Here is a 19,877-nt window from a genome sequence, read left to right on the forward strand (position 1 = left end):
CTTTGAACAATATAAACCATGCCCGCTCTAAGCTTGAAAAACAATGAATCTACATTTGATAGTTTGAGAAAATACTTTGGTGGAGAGTACATTTAAAAGAGAAAATTGGTTTCATGATGAACCGTATTATGTTTGCTCTGTTTGATCAAAGAAGAAGAAGAAGAAGAAGAAAGGAAGTGACTGAAAAAGAAAAAGAAAAAAAAAAAAGAAAAAGAAGTCGCTAAGTGGAGTGTGAATTACCTCAGATTTTGTTAAGGAAATTGTTGGTATTGCATCAGTGATTACAGCAATAATAATGCCACAAGTATAAGCATATTGCCAAGAAAGAGCTATGATTTGAATCATGTGGATATCTCTTTTAATGTTCTTTTCACTAAGTATTTTCCCAGTTTGCTTTGATTTTCCATATCCAGTTCTTTCTTAACCCTCACCCTGTGGCCTATCATTACAACCTTATTAAAGACCTTTTGATCTCTGATTTTGGTGTTGACAACATTAGTGGAGAGGATTTCTGAAAATTGGACTTATGGGGTTAAGTTTTAAGAGAATTCTTCTGATTTTGGTTGTTCTACTTTTATCTGAGTTTGCAGGTGGTTTGAGGTTAAATTGACTATATCACACAGACACTCAAGGTCTTAGCTTTAGGTTGGAGTAAACGCCTAACTCTTGCTTGACAAATTATAAAATTTTTGATTGATTTTCTTGCTATCTTTGATGTTAAAAGAGTAAGATACTGGTGATGAAATCTAAATTCATAAAAGCTTGGTGAGTGATGTTACTTCTCTTTGGGGTCGAGTTGCTATTGCCTAAACTATCATTTGCTTTTCTTTTTGTTTAAGGACAAACAAAGTTGTAAGTTTGAGGGTATTTGATGACTTGCAAAATTTCATATTGCAGATTTTACAAAATCGCTCGAGCGGAGGCAAAAGCCTCCGCTCGAGCGAATTTAAGCAGATTCAAACGCTCGACTACTGCTCGACAGTGAGCTCGAGCAGGTTGTTGGAAAACAAAGATCGCTCGAGCAGAGACATTGGCCGCTCGAGCGTAATCAGACAGAGTCGAACGCTCGATGTGCGCTCGATAGGACGCTTGAGCAAAATCAGGCAGAGTCGAAATCTCGATGTGCGCTCGACACCCCGCTCGAGCGAACATCGTATTTTGATAGATCTAGGGTCTTCCGCCGTCACCCCGCTTTAGCATTTGTGTTTGTGCTGAAAAAGATGGAAGTTTTCTGTTTATTGAGGGTTTGGCCTAACGCTTTCTCATAAAGAAGAAGCAAATCCATTACTCTAGCCCACTCCTCTACTTTTGCCTTGCACCATATTACACAGTCGTCGGCGAATAAGAGGTGGTTTATCCTTAAACCCCCCTGTGTACAGCTACCCCATAGATAGCTCCCTTTGCTTCGGAGGCTTGTAAGAGGGAAGAAAGCCCTCAGCACAGAGGAGGAAGAGATTGGGAGACAAGGGATCCCCTCGTCTCAGCCCCTCGTTGGTACGATCTTCTCCCTTGGTCTTCCATTGACTAAGACCAAATAACTTACAAACTTCACACAGCCCATTAACATACCTATCCAATTTGCTGAAAAACCCAGCTTGATTAACATGGCTTCCAAAAAATCCCACTCCACCCGGTCGTACGCTTTCGACATATCGAGTTTCATAGCCATACTCCCCACCTTCCATTTTTGTTTGGATTTCATAGAGTGGATCGGTTCATATGCGACCATAATATTATACGATATAAGTCTCTCGGGGATAAAGGCACTTTGGTTCCAAAAGATTATATTAGACAGCACTCCTTTAAATCTATTAGCTAGTGCTTTAGAAATCAATTTATAAATCACATTTCACAAGCTAATGGGTCTAAAGTGATGCAAGGATGTAGGGGAGTGTACCTTTGGCACCAAGGCAATGTAAGTGTGATTCAGCCCCTTTCTCATAAAGAAGAAGCAAATCCATTACTCTAGCCCACTCCTCTACTTTTGCCTTGCACCATATTACACAGTCGTCGGCGAATAAGAGGTGGTTTATCCTTAAACCCCCCTGTGTACAGCTACCCCATGGATAGCTAGCTCCCTTTGCTTCGGAGGCTTGTAAGAGGGAAGAAAGCCCTCAGCACAGAGGAGGAAGAGATAGGGAGACAAGGGATCCCATCGTCTCAGCCCCTCGTTGGTACGATCTTCTCCCTTGGTCTTCCATTGACTAAGACCAAATAACTTACAAACTTCACACAGCCCATTAACATACCTATCCAATTTGCTGAAAAACCCAGCTTGATTAACATGGCTTCCAAAAAATCCCACTCCACCCGGTCGTACGCTTTCGACATATCGAGTTTCATAGCCATACTCCCCACCTTCCATTTTTGTTTGGATTTCATAGAGTGGATCGGTTCATATGTGACCATAATATTATACGATATAAGTCTCCCGGGGATAAAGGCACTTTGGTTCCAAGAGATTATATCAGACAGCACTCCTTTAAATATATTAGCTAGTGCTTTAGAAATCAATTTATAAATCACATTTCACAATGTAATAGGTCTAAAGTGATGCAAGGATGTAGGGGAGTGTACCTTTGGCACCAAGGCAATGTAAGTGTGATTCAGCCCCTTTTCCATGCGCCCAGTTCTCAGGTAGTCCAAGACCGCATAGCTTACCTCATCGCCCACTATATCCCAATTGTCTTTGTAAAAGCCCGCACTGAAACCATTTGGACCGGGAGATTTAAAGGGTGACATTTGTTTCAAAGCCTTCACTATGTCTGCCTTAGAAAAGGGTTGGTCTATTCGTGCTTGCATTTCAGGGGTTATCCTTGGCTGGATCCCATCAAGGCAGCGGTCAATACTCCTTCTTGTTGGTTTGGAGCTGGTATAAATCTGAGAGAAGAACTGCCCAAATCCATTAGATACTTCTTCTTGACCCGTTAACGTTTTGCCCCCCCATCCTCCACTGCCTATATACTGTTCTTCTTTTTTCTTTCTTTTACACAAGCGTGATAGAATTTAGAATTCCTATCTCCTTGTGCTAACTAGTGTTTCTTTGCCCATTGTTTCCACCTAAGGTCCTCTTGGTCTAGCAAGAAATTCAGCTCTGCTTGTATGGCTTTTATCTGTCTCATATTCCCCGCATTTTCAAGTCGCTGAAGCCTTTTGATCTCATTTGTCTTCTCTCTAATATTTCTGTTACTGTCTCTTGTCAGATTCTTACTCCACTGTTTCAAGCTTCGGCTACATGCTTCTAATTTTTTTTGTACTTTCTGCGAGTTATTTCCCACTCCTAAGGTGTTTTCCCATACAGCCGCTATAAGATCCTTACATCCCTCTTCCTTGCTCCAATTTGCTTCATATTTAAAGTTATAAAAAAATTGGCTCTCCCGATATCTGATACTTGTACAGTATAGGAGGATAGGACAATGGTCAGAACAAATGGCCGGCAAGATCTCCACCTTATGCTTTGAAAATTCAGCTTTCCACTTTCCATCGGCAAAGGCCCTGTCCAGTCTTTCTTTTGTGTAGGTGGAGTCCTCATGGCGATTGCTCCACGTGAATTTTTGCCCCTTCAAACCGCGATCAAATAACTGGCCGTGTTCAACAACATCTCTAAATAGCTTCATCTGATTTTTGTCTCGATCCCTACCCCCTACCTTTTCATCCTGAGTAAGAACTTCATTGAAATCCCCTATAACGCACTAGACCAGAGAATTTGGTTTGAAAGATTTCAGAAGTTGCCAAGAAACACTTCTCCTGCTCGTCACAGGCTCACCATAGAAACAAGTGAGAAACCACTTGGTCCCACCTTCCAAATTGGAGAAAAAACCATTCACGTGCCTACTAGAGTAATTAAATAAATCAAAAACCACACCCTGTTTCCACATAAACAATAAACCCCTGCATCTCCAGACAGCATCAACAACTATACTGCCTTCAAAATTAAATCTCCTAGCAATCTTCTTTGCTTTTTCTCCTGCTAGCTTAGTTTCTATTAAAAAAAAAAAAAAAAAAAAACCCATCTGGGGACCTTGCTCCTTGATTAGGAAACCAAGGATCTGAATTGTACGGGGGTTTCCAAGCCCTCGATAGTTCCAGCTGAGAAGTTTCATGGCATTTGGCGGGGCTGTCCACCAACCACCGCTGATTCTTTGCATTGACCCTCATTATAGGACCGTTCCCTTTTATACTTCTTTCCCACCCCTTCCAGCGAAAATCCATCTGCTCGAGTACTAGCATTTCATTTTTTCCCAGCAAATACTAAAGAGAGGGTCGAATTGTTACCTGGAGTATAGGCCTGACATTTCCATCTCCCTGCTCTGCCCTTTTGTTCTGTCGCATCCTCAGCCCCTTCAGTTACTCCTCTGCCTTTACCATCTGACTTGTTCTCTTGAGTGTGTAGTAGATCAGCTAAAAGAATATCTTTAGTTTGGGAAAGTTCCGTAGTAATAGAGGGTATCGGGCAGGCCCGCTGAGTACTACACGAACCAACGGATTGTTCTACGGCTTGATCTACTAAAAGCCCAATCATGCTAATGGCCCTGGGCCCTCGAAGAAAAAGTCCCGAAGAGGGCCCATCCACCGAAAAGAGGGCTGGATAGAAGCTTTTAGTATTGGCGGGAATCCTCTTTCCTTTCTCCTTTGCATTTCTGGTTCCAAGAAACCCCTTTTCATTTTCTGCTAAAACAGTGACCTCCTGAAATCTAGCTACCGACTGCGTACTGGTTTCACACTGCCCAATGAAGTCACTACTCCCGTTACTAACAAGCTATTATAGTTCTATATCTTTCCTGGCATCCCATCTTTTTGAACTCTCTTCCGGTCTAAGTCCACCGTCGAGGTTCCCTTTTGTTGTCTGAAGAGGAGGCTTTCGGGATAGTCTGTCGTCGGCTCTCAACCATGTTCCAAACTGAGCATTGACAGTGTTCTTTACATTTGAGTTTTTCGGTTTCGTGGTACAGCCTTGAGGTCCATGCGATAGCCATCCGCATGAAAGACAAAAACGGGGCAGCTTCTCATATGTAAAAGGGATCTAGATTTTCATTCCCCCATCATTAATAAATCTCCCACGGGTCAAAGCCTTTTGGAGTTTAACTTCCACTCAGATTCTCAGGAAATTTCCCCACCCTATACCATCTTCATCTACATCTACATCTAATACTCTTTCCACCGAAGATCCTATCTGATACCCCCATTCCTTTGTCATTGTACCAAACGGCATGTTGTGCAATCAAATCCAAAAAACTTCAGACTGGAAGGATAGGCGTCCTGGTTGCATTGATCCCTCGAAAGGCTGGATCACAAACAGCATATTGTCAAAAAGCCATGGTTTTCCTTTGAGTATTCAGTCTCTATCCGCATGGGTAGCAAACGTGATTATAAATACGTTTTGGTCAACAGCCTGAAAAGAGGCTCGCTTACTGATTCTCCATATTTTCTCCATCGTCTTTGACACCACTTCCTTTCCAACCAATCGGTCACAGCAAATCTTTCCAATGAGACTTAGGCCCCCTTTTCTCGTTACTACCTCATCGCCCTCCTTCGGGTTTACTACTACCACTTCCTCTTCCTCCATGAGCTTTAGGTGGCTCCAAAGGTCCTCTAACGCATCCATCCCGTTAGCCCAGGACGACACTACTCCTCCACCTCCGTTGACTCTAGTAAACTAGAAAAACACCGGAGAGGAGACTCTGAGTTCACTAAATAAGTTAGTTTGCTTTCTTGTTCACTTCATGATCTTTCCTCTATAATAAAATTTGTAGGCTAAATGATCGATTCTCCAATGAAATTGATATAAAATTTATAAGAAACTTTTGTAAAAAAAAAAAAAAAAAGAAAAGAGGAAGAAGAAGAAGAAGAAAAGAAAAAAGAAAGTATAGGCTACAAGATGCTAGTTTTGCTACACAAATTCATGAAAATATGAACAAATGTTGATAAGTAACTCACAATTGGAACAATTCTATGGCGTGAGTTTTTAGGATAGAGTGTGGCCATCTCACAGGGATTAATTATCTCGTAATATCACATTAATTAATTATAACCAAATAATGCTAATATAAAGTATACGATTATACCAAGAGGTACGTTTCATGATATTGTCTATCAATAGCATGCATGTGACAAGTTGAAATGATATCCATCACTTCAAGGTCCCAAGAAAGCAACAAATAGATCGAGTGAGTGTTAATACTTGCTTCACATAATTAAAAAGCATCCTATTTTAGAACAGATTTTTTTTTTTTTAAGTATTGGTGGCCCACAAGTTTGATCCAATGCACGTAATAATTAAACTTTTGCAAATCTGAATATATATATATAGACTTTCTATTGCACAAATATATATTTGAGTAATGTTATATACAATTATGGGTTGTGTAAGTGCTGCATAATCCTTTTAAAAAAGTTTTAGATTCATCATTAGAAGTTAATTAATACTAATAATCATAAAGATACAAAAATAAAAAAAGAAAATGCATAAATAATTCAACACGCAATTCTTGTGGCTTGCCTGAAGCTAGGAGGTGAGACTCATGAGAAATATGGTTATAATTCATTGCTTACTTAACTGGTGGGATGTGTTAAGAGTCGAGAGAAGTTCAGGTGCTGTTTTTTATTGTAAATTAATATATATATATATATATATAAGCCTCATGATCTATTTTGCGCTCTTGTTTCTCACAGGATTGAACTAAGATATTAAGAAATATAGAGCAACAACATTTCAGAAACTGTCCAAGACATATAGAATCAAAGTTGAACCCATGAAGAAAGATTCCACTTGTAAATTTACATTTGCTTGTGATATATTGGATAGTATTGTGTAAAACTTAAAACTAAAAAGTTGTGAATTTCAAATATGTACATTTAGGTTATTTGAATGATGTTGGAAAGCAAATATAAATTTCTCCAAATCTAGCATTTTTTAATTCCACTTGTAAATTTACATTCCATTGTGATATGTTGGATGGTATGGTGTAAAACATAAGACTAAAAAGTGGTAACTTCTAAATATGTACGTTGAGGTTATTTGAATGATATTGGCAAGTAAATATAAATTTCTTCAAATCTAGCATTTTTTTAATTTATTAGCAAGCAATTATATGTCATAAAAAAAACTAAATATTGGGGAAAAAAACAACCACACCAAGAATAAATTTTGTTGGTTCCAAAAACACTAGGAAGTAATTCTCGTGAACAAAAAAGACTATTTGCGGCAAAAACCCATCACTAGAAATATAATTGGCGACATATTTTTGACAAACTTTTTTGCAACAAAATTTATACAAATTAGCGGCTATTATTTTAGCCAGAAATGATGGGTATTTCTATCAATTTTTAAAATCGTCGGAAAAAACTTTACTTGATTCTCTAGAAGCAGCTAGTTTTTTGCAATTAAAAGTAGCCGATATTAATCAATTATGGCAATTTATGGTAGTATTTCCAGCGACTTATATTGCCAGACATGAGCTTTTTTCCTGTAGTGAATTTTAACATAATGAATTGTGGTGGAATATACTCTTTCCAAGATTGACACCAGTCGAAAAAGATCATTTGTACTTATAATAAGATTGGAAATACTTATTTCCCGTGAATTGTTTCGTGGCAAAATTTGTGTCTTCCAGTAAGATTTTCATGCTAAATGTCATATCCTAATGTTTTTACCCACCAATTAAGTCATGACAATAAGTTGTTTTTTTGGATGTTAAGTGTTAGTGGAAATTAGCATTTCCAGGACCTGTAGTTAGTAGGAAAAGATCATTTCTTGCAAACTTACACCATTGGAAGTACGAATTTCCCGTGAAGTTTTCCTTAACAAAACTCATGAAGAATTGCGCTTTTCTCCATTGGCATAAAATTGTGGCAAAATAATATTTGTAATGGAAATATTTGGTGGTAATTAGTATTTCCCAACTATCATCAGGTTTGGTGAATAACTTATCCTTCTCACAAACATATATCCTGGGAAATACGGTCGTGTAAAATATATATTTTGTGACCAACTCAACCCTTATTAAAATGTTTCTTATCACCAATGACAACTAGAATAAATATGATCTATTTCTGTCGCTGTTATCCCACCAACATATCCAAGTACATGATAACTAGTATTGAAACTCTTTCAACTCAACATACCATCAACAAATAACTTGAACACTGCCTCAAAATAATACAAACATGACTTCAAATAAGCAACATATTATACATAATTATATACCATTTGTAATTTACAAATCTATCCACATTATGTCAACCAAGTAGTTTAAGGCCATGAAACCTACAATGATGCTTGCAAATAGAATCCAAGGATAGGAGGGAATTACAAATCCTTGTTCCACTAAAACTGCATGTATGATTATTTCAGGACATATAGACACATTCTAAGCGAAAAAAAAAAAAAAAATGCTGCAGTATTAATATCCCTTCTCCAAACAATCTGTGATCTGGAATACATCAATGCCTCTTACTCCACAAAGCATGGTGTCCTAAATGTTACATGAAAATGTTAGTTGAACTATGTCGAACTCAAAATACTTAATTGGTGGAAGAAGTGACATGGGCTGGGAAGCTTATATAGAAATTGTTATAACGTACATCATGTACAGATTTGTGGGGATAATTTCTATGACATAGGGTGATTAATGTAAAATGCCAAATGTCAACAGTTAAATCTGTCATGGACGCTATATATATATATATATATATATATCTACCAACTTAATTGGATAGTATATCATTTTACATGAAGTGACATATTCCAAGAAAAATTCTGCTATAGCATATACCAGCAGAATACTGCTATATCAAGTAACATTATATATAATATATTCATATGCAGTATTACTGCAGTGGCATATATATATATATATATGTATCCCAAAACAATTCAGCTAACTTTATATTCAATTAACATTTCCATCAAAAACCTATCATGATATCTACTGAGACAATGCAGTTATATTAAAGTGTGTAATTCCATGAACTATTAGGGTTTATATATATATATATATATATATATATATATATATCAAGTACTACAAATTAATGTGATAGTACTGGTTTTTCAGTACATTAATCAATATGTTAGGTAAGAAACTTAAGCATTGCACAGGCGCTAGCTAGCACATGATGTCAAGCATATATATATATATATATATAAAGCCCATATATTCAAGATTTTCCTAGAGCGACCTCATTTGTCAAATATTTATATACATATAAATATATAGACATGATGAATTTATGTATATATTTATATAAAACATATGGGTGGTTTCGCCAAAATTGAAAAATTGATACTATTAGTTGAAAAAAAACATATAAATATAACAATTCTTCTATAGGCAAGAAAATAGCGTACCAATTAGCGCACCACTGCTGACATGACAGGCCAATTTATTTAAGAAAACAGAAAAAAGAGAAATGAAATGCATACGAAGAAGAAACCTGCTTCTGCCATTTTCATCTCTCCCAACTGTGGCGCCTGCTCCTTTGCGACCACCTCCTCCTCGACCATCAGAAGAAAGGTGGTGTGGTCAATACTGATCAGTGATCACCCCAAGCAGGCGGATGGAAACAAGTGGGGCTGGGGTGATCAATTGCATGCATGGTCCTTAATTGGTTTTAAAATTTTCTACTTTTACTTTATAAATTATATATATGTTGATTTAAAGTACTTAAATTTGATGATCTTCACTAAATTAAATATATATAATAGGCTAATTGGCATTTAACAATTAATTAAGCTAAATTCATCTGTTTTAACGACCCATGATGGGAATTGTATGCAGAAACACTCAACAAGCTGCTGCAGCTGACCTCACGATCCTTGAGAAGAATGAATAATATTTATGATAATACAGACGGCATCTGGCCCATGGTGGCATGCACATAAGCTAGCTAGACATTCTGTTCCGATCGAGGTGGCTTGGCAGATCCACCCCACTTGGCCAAAATGTCACCTCGTAACGATGGGGTGGTTAATACTAGGCTACTAGCCCCTTGGCCAGTCTAGTATATCGGTTGGTCTGCCAATTCTACTTAGCTAATTTTTTTTTTTTTCAAAACAAACAGCTATCCAGTCAGATTATGTACTAATTACGATTGATAACGTATGTGTGTATATATATATACACAACTAGGGAACGGTTCGGGTGCGTTAGTCCCAGAGTGCATCTAACACAATGATTTAAATAAATAAAAAGTGAAAAAGTTGGTAGTTTGTTTGTCTAGGAAAAAAAATACAACATTAAAGAATGGCAAAAAGTTAAAAAAAATCTAAACTTCAACAAAATATAAGCATTAGTCTGCATCCATATTGGATTATCTATTTACTCTTTATATAATAATAAAATATTAATAATTTAATATTTTTTTAATTTTTATTTTTATCACATTTTATAGTTGTACTAATTAAAATATTAATAATAACTATATTCTAATCAAATTAATAATATTAAATATTAATATTAATAATAATTATATTTTAATTAAATTAATAATTAATATTATATATTAAGTGTTTTAAGTATTTTATTTATTAAAATTACTTAAAGTTGAATTTTACCTTAAGAATGCTCTAAAGCGTTTCTATTCTTAAGAGTAAAGTTATTTTAATTTTTTTTATTTAAAAAAATTAAAACAAAAAGAAAGGAAAATGAGTACCCTATCAAAACAAAAAGAACATGAAAAAGAGACGTCGTCAATTCATGTGCGCTAAGAGGCTATTAAGGGTCTTTTGGTAAAACATGATTTTTCATTAAATTCTATAACGGGAGCTACACGTCACATGGTCAAAGGTCTTAAGGACCTTTTGGTAAAACATGATCTTTAATTAAATTCTACAAAGAAGCTACGCATCAAATAGTTAAGGGTCTTAAGGGCCTTTTAGTAAAATAGGATTTAACGAAAAAAATAATTAAAGTTAATGGAAAAATAACAAAAGTTACTATTTACAATTAAATTGTTACTTATTATAATAGAATAGATATGTGTGTGTGCGTGTCCCAAATTCTTACACAAATTATGAATTTTATATGATCTTAGCAACACAACACGCATGCTTCCATGTGTTTGTTGTGAGAAAGATTATATGCATGCGCACATGTGTACCATTTGTCAGAGCAAAAAATTAAGCTTTCTACTAATTGCATACGTTTTAGAGAAAAAACAAGACACTGCAACAAAAAATAGATTTTGGGACGAATTTGCTTTGGGACAAAATGAAAATCGTCCCAAAAAATTAGATTTTGGAATGAAATCAAAAAACTATGGAATGTCTAGACCGTTCAAATGCGTTCGAACAGTCTAGTTAGAGATGAAATATTTTGTCCCAAATAAGTTAACCATTCAAACACTAATGATTCACCATTCGAATATATAAATTGTACTGTTCGAACCTAATTTTGGCACATTAAATAAATTTTTTTAGAGGGAAATTGAAGTATCATTCGAATGTTCAAATTTAACCGTTTGAATGATACATCAGCATGGTTCAAACTTGATTTGAAGGATTCGAACGGTGACCAGGGTTTTTTTTTTTTTTGTAGAATTGTATTTATATACTAGTAATTATAAGAAATTGGTTAATTAAATAATAGGAATAATATAAATTAATAATTACTTCAAAAAATATATAATAATAATATTTCATAGTTAAATACTAAATTTACAAAACACAAAATATTGTCCATGCTTAAAACAAAAAATAAATAAATAAAAGATAGAAGGTACTAATTAAGACCCCAATTCTTTGCACACTTCCAAGACTGCAGCTATACGTTCCTCTATTTGTGTTAATCAAGTATTGATGGTGACCTAAGTCGCAAACATGGCATCAAATTGTTTACGAAGCACATACACATTAGAATGAATCTCCATACAAACTGCATCGATCAACGCAAATATTTGTTCGCTAATCGCTGCATGCACGATCTCGGCTATCTCCTCACTAATAACATTGTTTACTGATGCTTCGGCTTGTGTGGATGTCTCAGCAGCTGATACTCCATGATCTCCCAGTTGTGCATCTCTCTGAGAATCAACCAGTTCTGGAACATGTCTACGAAAATGCAGTCTCGAGTGTCCCGTGCTGTGTGAGAGGGTGGTACTGTTTATCGGTCCCATCGACTCCCATTTATGCTCGGCAACATCAGGCACAACACTAGCAAATAGTAGAAATCGAGTGATTAGGATTCCAAATGGCAGTATATCCATCGAAATGTACCTAGACTCTGATCGAATCCTATCGAATATATACCCACCAAGTCGATAGGAATGCCACGAGCGACCCGTGTCATAAATTTCATCCGATCAATGTCAACCTCTGTCATGTGCTGCTGAGGGTCAATGTTGTTGGTAATTATCAAATTAAAAATCTTGAAGAAAGAAGATAAATATACCGGTTTGATGCTCTTCATCCTGTCATATGGTGGAGCATCTGGACTAACAACCAAATCCCTCACCTCATGATCAGCAAGGGTATCGACCTCATCAGTATAATTGATGCCTCCTCCTCAACTGTCTCCACCTCAGCTGAAGGATCAGACTCTCTAGACACTACATTCGAATACGAATCTGGCAACCTAGAAATACTGAGATGCTCAGCAAGTCCATCTCGTGAAAATACAAAGGGTACTCCTCAGACAGAGATCCTATAGGCCCCTCCGTCATTGGGGCTAGCACTACCGAGCCCTCTATAGAACTCAGCAACAATATCAATATACGAGACTGGCTCCTATGCTTCCTCCCACTTATCTAGGATAGGCCCCCAACCACGATCGCTGAAGACTGATGGCAGTAAATGACCATCTTATACAAGACTCTGGAAATTAGAAATTTTCACTGGTCGCTCCAGTGAAACAGTCATCTCCCTAACTAGACCACTACTAGTCTCATCAGGATTGTGTCGCTTACGTCCCACCCTAGAAGAAGATATTATAATCAACCTAAAATTTACAATTAAAAATTAGATATACAACATTAACAATAAAAATACAATAAATAACTATTCACAGTACTTTCAAACAATAGCAATTTAATAAAGTGAGACATTGTAAACAACATAACTTTTAATAAATAATATCACATTATTTAATATTAATTAGATTAATATTAATAGAAACATTAATATTAAAAAAATATTTGTAAAGTACGGCATTAATTTAATTATAATACAAAAATTATTTTTAATTAAAATTGAATGGAACTATAATATGGAATAAAAAAATAATTAATAAATATTACTAAATTTAATTATACCGTTCGAAAGTCTAAAATAGTGATTGAACGGTAAAACTATACAGTTTGAACGTGTAAAACAACGTTTGAATGTATAACTAATACCATTCGAACACCCAACATAGTGATCGAATGGTCATTGTAATGTTCGAACTTTTACATATACGGCTGAACGGGTTGCGACTTGGCCTGAATGTTTGAACGTCTAAAACAACGTTCAAACGGTTAGTGAATATCGTTCGAACTCTATTTACATGAACGGTCGAACGGGTGCGACTTGGCCTGAACGTTTGTACGCCTAAAACAACATTCAAACGGTTAGTGAATACCGTTCAAACGATGTTTATAGCGTTCAAATGGTATTCGAATCGATTTCGGATTCCAAACCGAGTCGACTCAGCCATTGAAATCCATGGAATCCTTCGATTCCATGGATTTTTAACCAAAATAAATTAAATAGAAACCTAAATAAACATTCTTACAAAGGATTAAAGCAAATCTATAGTGAGAATTGATGGATAAATTGGTTTATCTTAATTCAAACAAATAATCCATCAAAAACTTAAATCTAAACGGTAAAATGTTTTGAAAAAAAAAATACCGGTGCTTAGAGGAAGAGAATTCGAGTGGGTACTGTTAACGACGGCGAAAACGGCATTGAACTGCGGAGATAGACGGTTAACGGAGGAGAACAAATAAAATGCACACGTTTGGCTTCTGTGAAAGTGACGTCCGCGGCAACTTATATATGCAACACCGTTCAAACGGTAAGTTAATACCGTTCGAACGTATTAATTGTAATTTATTGCCCAATTACAGTTATTATTAAACATAATCTTTATTATCATTATAATTTAATATAATATAATATATATAATTATATTATATTAAACACTATATATTATATTTATTACTTTTAATATAGTATATATTATATTTCCATTTAATAGATTATATTATATTATATTATACTATATTATATATAGTATAAGTTATATGATGCAGTATAATATAGTATACTATATAGAGCTCTCTATATTATAGTATTATATAACATATATGTGATATTAAAAATCGCATATATGTTATAGTAAATGCATGTTATGACTTGTTTAGTATATTAACATATTATATTTTAGTAATAAGCTAATTAGATGACACTCTCTATTCTAGCACTATAGATGACACTATATATGATAGTATATATATGTTATATATAGTTTAATATATTAACATATTATATTATAGTTTTAGTTTAATTAGAATACACTCTAAATGCTATTACTATAGATTACACTATATATGATAGTATGTACATGTAATACTAGAAAGTATTATATTATCATATTATATTTTAGTTATAATCTAATATTTTAACAGTATATAGGCTAGTACTACAGATGCCCCTATGCCACTACAGATGCCCCTACGCCATGATACCATATATATATATATATATAAATATATATGTTATATATAGGCTAATATATATACTTTAATATTAGATGTAGTATGGTTAATTATATTATATTATGGCATTTGAGTAAAAGAGTCCTTCTCTTTGCTCTGTGAGAGTGAGAGTGAGGTGAGAGTTTCTTTGTACCTTAGTACAAAGAATTGTGTCTCTCAGTTTGATCTGAGAGTTTGTGTCTTTTGGTTTTAGTGAAGATGGTGGAAGAGGAATTGACTAGGAGGTGGGAAGGATTTCACTTAACAGATGTGGAGAATGAAGTCTTGGAGCTGGCCAATGAGGTAGATAAGGAGGCTAAATGTCAAGGTAAACATTTTATTCTTGCTCTGATTCTCACGGAGAAAGAAGCCAATAAAGAAGCTTTCAAGAATACCATGTCACAGATTTGGAGACTGGATGGATGGGTTTCCTTTACAGATATGGGGGATCACAAGTTTCTAATTGAGTTCCAATTTCAATTAGACATGGAGAAAGTTATTTTAGGAAGGCCTTGGTTTTTTGATAGAAGCATTGTGGCTATTCAATTATTTGATGGAAGCATTCCTTTCAATGAGATTGCATTTAATTATGAACTTTTTTGGGTGCAAATTCATAATCTTCCATTAAATAGTATGAACCAGGAGGTTGGTGGGCAAGTTGGTGCCACCATTGGTAAGGTTCTGAAAGTTGATGTGGATGAGGAAGGATGGGGATGGGGCAGGTGTCTGAGAGTTCAGGTTGAAGTGGACTTATACAAACCTTTGGTTCGAGGCAAGAGGATTTTAGCAGGGGGCAAGTCTGCTTGGGTTGATTTTAAGTATGAGAGGCTGCAGTCCTTTTGTTTTAAATGTGGTGTTCTGAAACATAAGGGAAGGAGTTGTTCTGGGCAGTCTTCTGACATCAAATTTCAATATGGACCTTGGCTAAGAGCTCAACCAATGCACTCTAATATCTTTGATGCCAAGAAATATGGTGGTAGGCACAATTTAGATCACCGGAATTAGTCTCAGTCAGGTAAGGGGGATGGCATGGAGGATCCTTTTTTCCAATCTGGTAGAGAGGATAAGGGTGAGGATTTTGTGGCTTCTGAGGGGATTTCTTCTCCTGGGTTTACGGGTAATTCAAATTTTGAAAGTTTACATCCCTTATCTCATGAGTTAAGGTCTGGTACTTTTCAAATACCTGATAACATGAGCCAACTGGATAACTACCCGATGATTTTGAATAGTCCTGATAAGGGGGAGGAGATGAGAGGGGCAGAAGGTTCTGTTATAGAGGTGGTTGGGGGTAGTATTGGCATTGTTGGCCAACTGGAGTCTGAACAAGAAAAATATCTTGGACAACGATGTGGTTCAGATAAGGTATATAGGAAATCTTCATGGAAAAAGAGAGCAAGATCAAAGAATGTGTCTTGCCTGTCAAAGTCAGGAGCAGAGTTTGAGAATAGGAAAAGTAAAGAAGATAACAGGTATGATGGGGTGGAGCTACCTGTTTCAAAGAAATCCAAATCAGGAAGTGGTATGGATCTGTCTTTTGTCAATAATACAGTGGTGGAGGCTGCAATGCAGCTCCACCACCAATCACGAATCTCTTGAGTTGGAACTGTCGGGGGCTTGGGAACCCCTAGACAGTTCATGAGCTTCACTTATGGGTGAAAACTAAGTTCCCACATTTTGTTTTCCTCATGGAAACAAAGTGTAGTAAGGGTAGGGTGGATTATGTGAGAGATAAGTTGGGATATGATTGTAGTATAGTGGTGAATAGTAGGGGTTTGAGTGGAGGACTGGCTCTTTTTTGGCATAGCTCCAAGGATGTTTGCCTTAATACATATAGTCAGAATCACATCTCAGTTACAATTTTAGAAGATGATGGTGCTAGACAGGTGGTACTTACAGGGTTTTATGGTTTTCCAAGTACTGCTAATAGAGAGGAAGGATGGAACCTGCTCAAGCTTATTAAACCGAGTATGAATATGGCATGGATCTGTATGGGAGATTTCAATGAAATTCTCCACCAACATGAAAAATATGGGAATGCTCCAAGGCCTTACCAACAGATGGAAAAATTTAGATTGGGAGTGGAGGAATGTGGATTGAGTGATATGGGGTATATAGGAAATAAATATACTTGGTGTAATAATAGAGAAGGTTCCATGTTTGTCAAAGAAAGGCTAGACAGGGTTTTTGGGAATAAACTGCTAGTGGATTGGTTTACTTGTATTTCTGTTTTCACTCTTCCAGCTCAATCATCAGACCACAGTCTTTTGGTGGTTGAGGTTAGGAAGGCATGGCAAGAAAGGCTTAATACAATTAGGCCTTTTCGATATGAAGTAAGTTGGGACAAACATGAAGCATGCAAGAAGTTGATTGAAGATAATTGGAGGAATACTACTCTGTGCAGTTCAAGGCTCGAGTCAGTTACTAAAGGTTTACAGTTATGTAAAGAGTCTTTGCTTAAGTGGAGTAGAAAAGAAGCCAGGAAGGGGAAAGGGGCTATTCTGAATAAACTGAAAGACATTTCCAACTTGCAGGCTGCTAATACAAGTGGCTTAATTGAGTGCATTAAGGAAAAACAAAAAGAGGTGGAGAGGTTATTGGAAGAAGACAACCTAAAATGGAAATAAAGAGCTAAACAGAAGTGGTTGCAAGCAAGTGATAAAAATACTAAGTTTTTTCATGCTTGTGCTAACCAAAGGAGAAGGATAAATGCCATAAAATTTGTAGAAAGAGAAGATGGTTATGTTACAAGCTCAACTGAGGAAATTGCTGGCTTGTTTTTAAGACACTACCAGGGACTGTTTACTACTTCTAGTCCTATGAATATATTTGATTGTGTTGGGTCTCTGAAGATTCAGATAACTGAAGAAATGAATGAGGGCTTGATCAGGAGGTTTTCTGAGGATGAAGTGAAAGTAGCACTTTGTCAAATGAATCCAATGAGTTCACCTGGACCTGATGATTTCCCAGCTGCATTTTATCAAACTCATTGGGATACAGTTGGTAGGGAGGTCAGTAGAGCAGTGCTTGAGGTGCTTAATTTCGATGGTGATGTTAGGCCAATCAACAGCACCTATATTGTTCTCATTCCTAAGAAGAGAAATGCAAGAAAGGTTGCTGATTTTAGACCAATCTCCCTATGCAATGTCCTCTACAAAATAATCTCTAAGGTGCTGGCTAACAGGTTGAAAGGGGTATTACAAGAAATTATAGCTCCAATTTAGAGTGCTTTTGTTCTTGGGAGGCTCATTATGGATAATGTGATTGTGGCCTATGAAGCTATGCACACAATGGATAAAAAACTTAAAGGCCGAGAAGGTTTTATGGCTCTAAAGCTTGATATGAGCAAAGCTTATGATAGAGTGGAGTGGGATTTTTTGCAAGCTGTTATGGTGAAGATGGGGTTTCATTCAGATTGGATAAAGTTAATTATGAAGTGCATTAACTCAATAACTTATTCCATTCTCATTAATGGCTCTCCTCAAACCTCTTTCCAAGCTTCAAGGGGTATTAGGCAAGGTGACCCATTGTCACCTTACTTATTTATCCTATGCTCAGAAGCATTAAGTTCTCTTCTTAATCAAGCTAAGGAATCTAAATTGATCACTGGTATCCCAATAGCTAGTGGTAAAATGTCTATTAACCATTTGTTTTTTGCAGATGATAGTTTGTTATCCTGTAAAGCAAATGTAGTGGAATGGAGTCGAATAAAAGAGCTTCTTGGTCTTTATGAACAAGCTTCTGGACAAAGGCTTAATCTGGATAAGACTTCTGTTCACTTTAGCAAAAACACCAAGGAGGAGGCAAAGAGATTCATTCTAAGCATAGCAGGAGTAAGGGCTTCTAATTCTTCTGAAACCTATCTTGGCTTACTTGCCATTGTAGGTAGATCAAAAAGGAGAGCTTTTAGCAACATTCTAGATAGGGTGAGAAGCAGAATTAGCAACTGGAAGATGCGGCTCCTGTCTCAAGCTGGGAAGGAAATCTTGCTGAAAGCTATTATTCAATCACTTCCAACTTATTGTATGGGAGTGTTCAGACTACCAACTTCCTTACTCAGAGATATCAATACAGTTATGAAGTAGTTTTGGTGGAGTCAAAACCAAAGGGAGGGCAGTGTTAATTGGGTTTCATGGAGACAGATGGGAAAGGCTAAGTCTGCTGGAGAATTGGGATTTCAAGAATTGGGAAGTTTTAATATGGCTTTGCTTGCTAAACAAGGGTTCAGAATCCTTCAAAGACCTGAAGCTTTGGCAAGTAGGATATTAAAACTCAAATACTTCCCCCATTCCTCCTTTCTTGATTCTAAGATTGGTACTAATCCATCTTATATATGGAGGAGTATTCATACTGCAAAAAGTCTGGTAGAGGAAGGGTCCTTATGGAGAGTAGGTGATGTTTCTCAGATAAGACTATGGAAAGATAGATGGGTTCCCAAACCATCTTCTTATCGAATTCAAAGTCCAGTACAGGTACTCGATAGTAATGCTGTTGTTGCTGACTTGATTGACCCAAACCTAAGGAGTTGGAACTCACCATTAATTGATGCTATTCTAAGCTGTACTGAAGCAGAATTGGTTAAGAAGATTTCCTTTAGCACCTTTAATTGTCCTGATAGAATTATTTGGAGATGCTCAAATAATGGTATGTTCTCTGTTAAGAGTGCATACCATTTGCACATGGAGATGGTTGAAAGGGAAAGAGGACAGGGGTCAATTTCAAATGCCAATAGAAGAATATGGATCAAGCTGTGAAAGTTGAACATCCCTAATGCAGCAAAAGTATTTGTCTAGAGGGCTTGTTTTGAATCTTTGTCTACCAATGAGAATTTGTTTAAAAGGAAAATTGTGGAGTCTTCTGCTTGTCCATTGTGTTTGATCAATACAGAAACTGTTGTTCATGTACTGTGGGAGTGCCCAGCAGCTCAGGATGTGTGGAGTGAGTTTTCAAGGCAAGTTCAGAAAAGTAGTTTCACTTGTTCTGTTTTTCTGCATTTGTTAATTTATATGGATGGTTTATTAGAGAATGAGATGTTGGAAAGGTTCCTAATGACAGCAAAGAAGATATGGCAGAGAAGGAACCTGTTCATCTTTGAAGAAGTCTTCATTCATCCTAAGCAGGTAATGCAGCAGGCTCAACAACTGTTGACAGACTTCCAAGACAGTCAAGTTAATCAGCAGGTCCTCAAAGATTCATCTGCAAGT

The 19,877-nt window shown here is 36.3% G+C and overlaps 1 protein-coding gene across 1 annotated transcript; it reads left to right on the top strand.

The window, feature by feature from the left end:
- Positions 1 to 14,895: 14,895 nt before the first annotated feature.
- On the top strand, positions 14,896 to 15,681 carry LOC122291087. The gene has a single exon (XM_043098733.1). It carries the CDS (start codon positions 14,896 to 14,898, stop codon positions 15,679 to 15,681), a length of 786 nt encoding a protein of 261 aa, XP_042954667.1.
- The last annotated feature ends 4,196 nt before the right edge of the window (positions 15,682 to 19,877 follow it).

Source organism: Carya illinoinensis, chromosome 13, assembly GCF_018687715.1.
Source record: "Carya illinoinensis cultivar Pawnee chromosome 13, C.illinoinensisPawnee_v1, whole genome shotgun sequence".
Classification (NCBI taxonomy): domain Eukaryota; kingdom Viridiplantae; phylum Streptophyta; class Magnoliopsida; order Fagales; family Juglandaceae; genus Carya; species Carya illinoinensis.

Excerpts from the sequence above, each read along its gene's own strand:
- LOC122291087 (XM_043098733.1), top strand. The coding sequence starts at position 14,896 with ATGGTGGAAGAGGAATTGACTAGGAGGTGGGAAGGATTTCACTTAACA.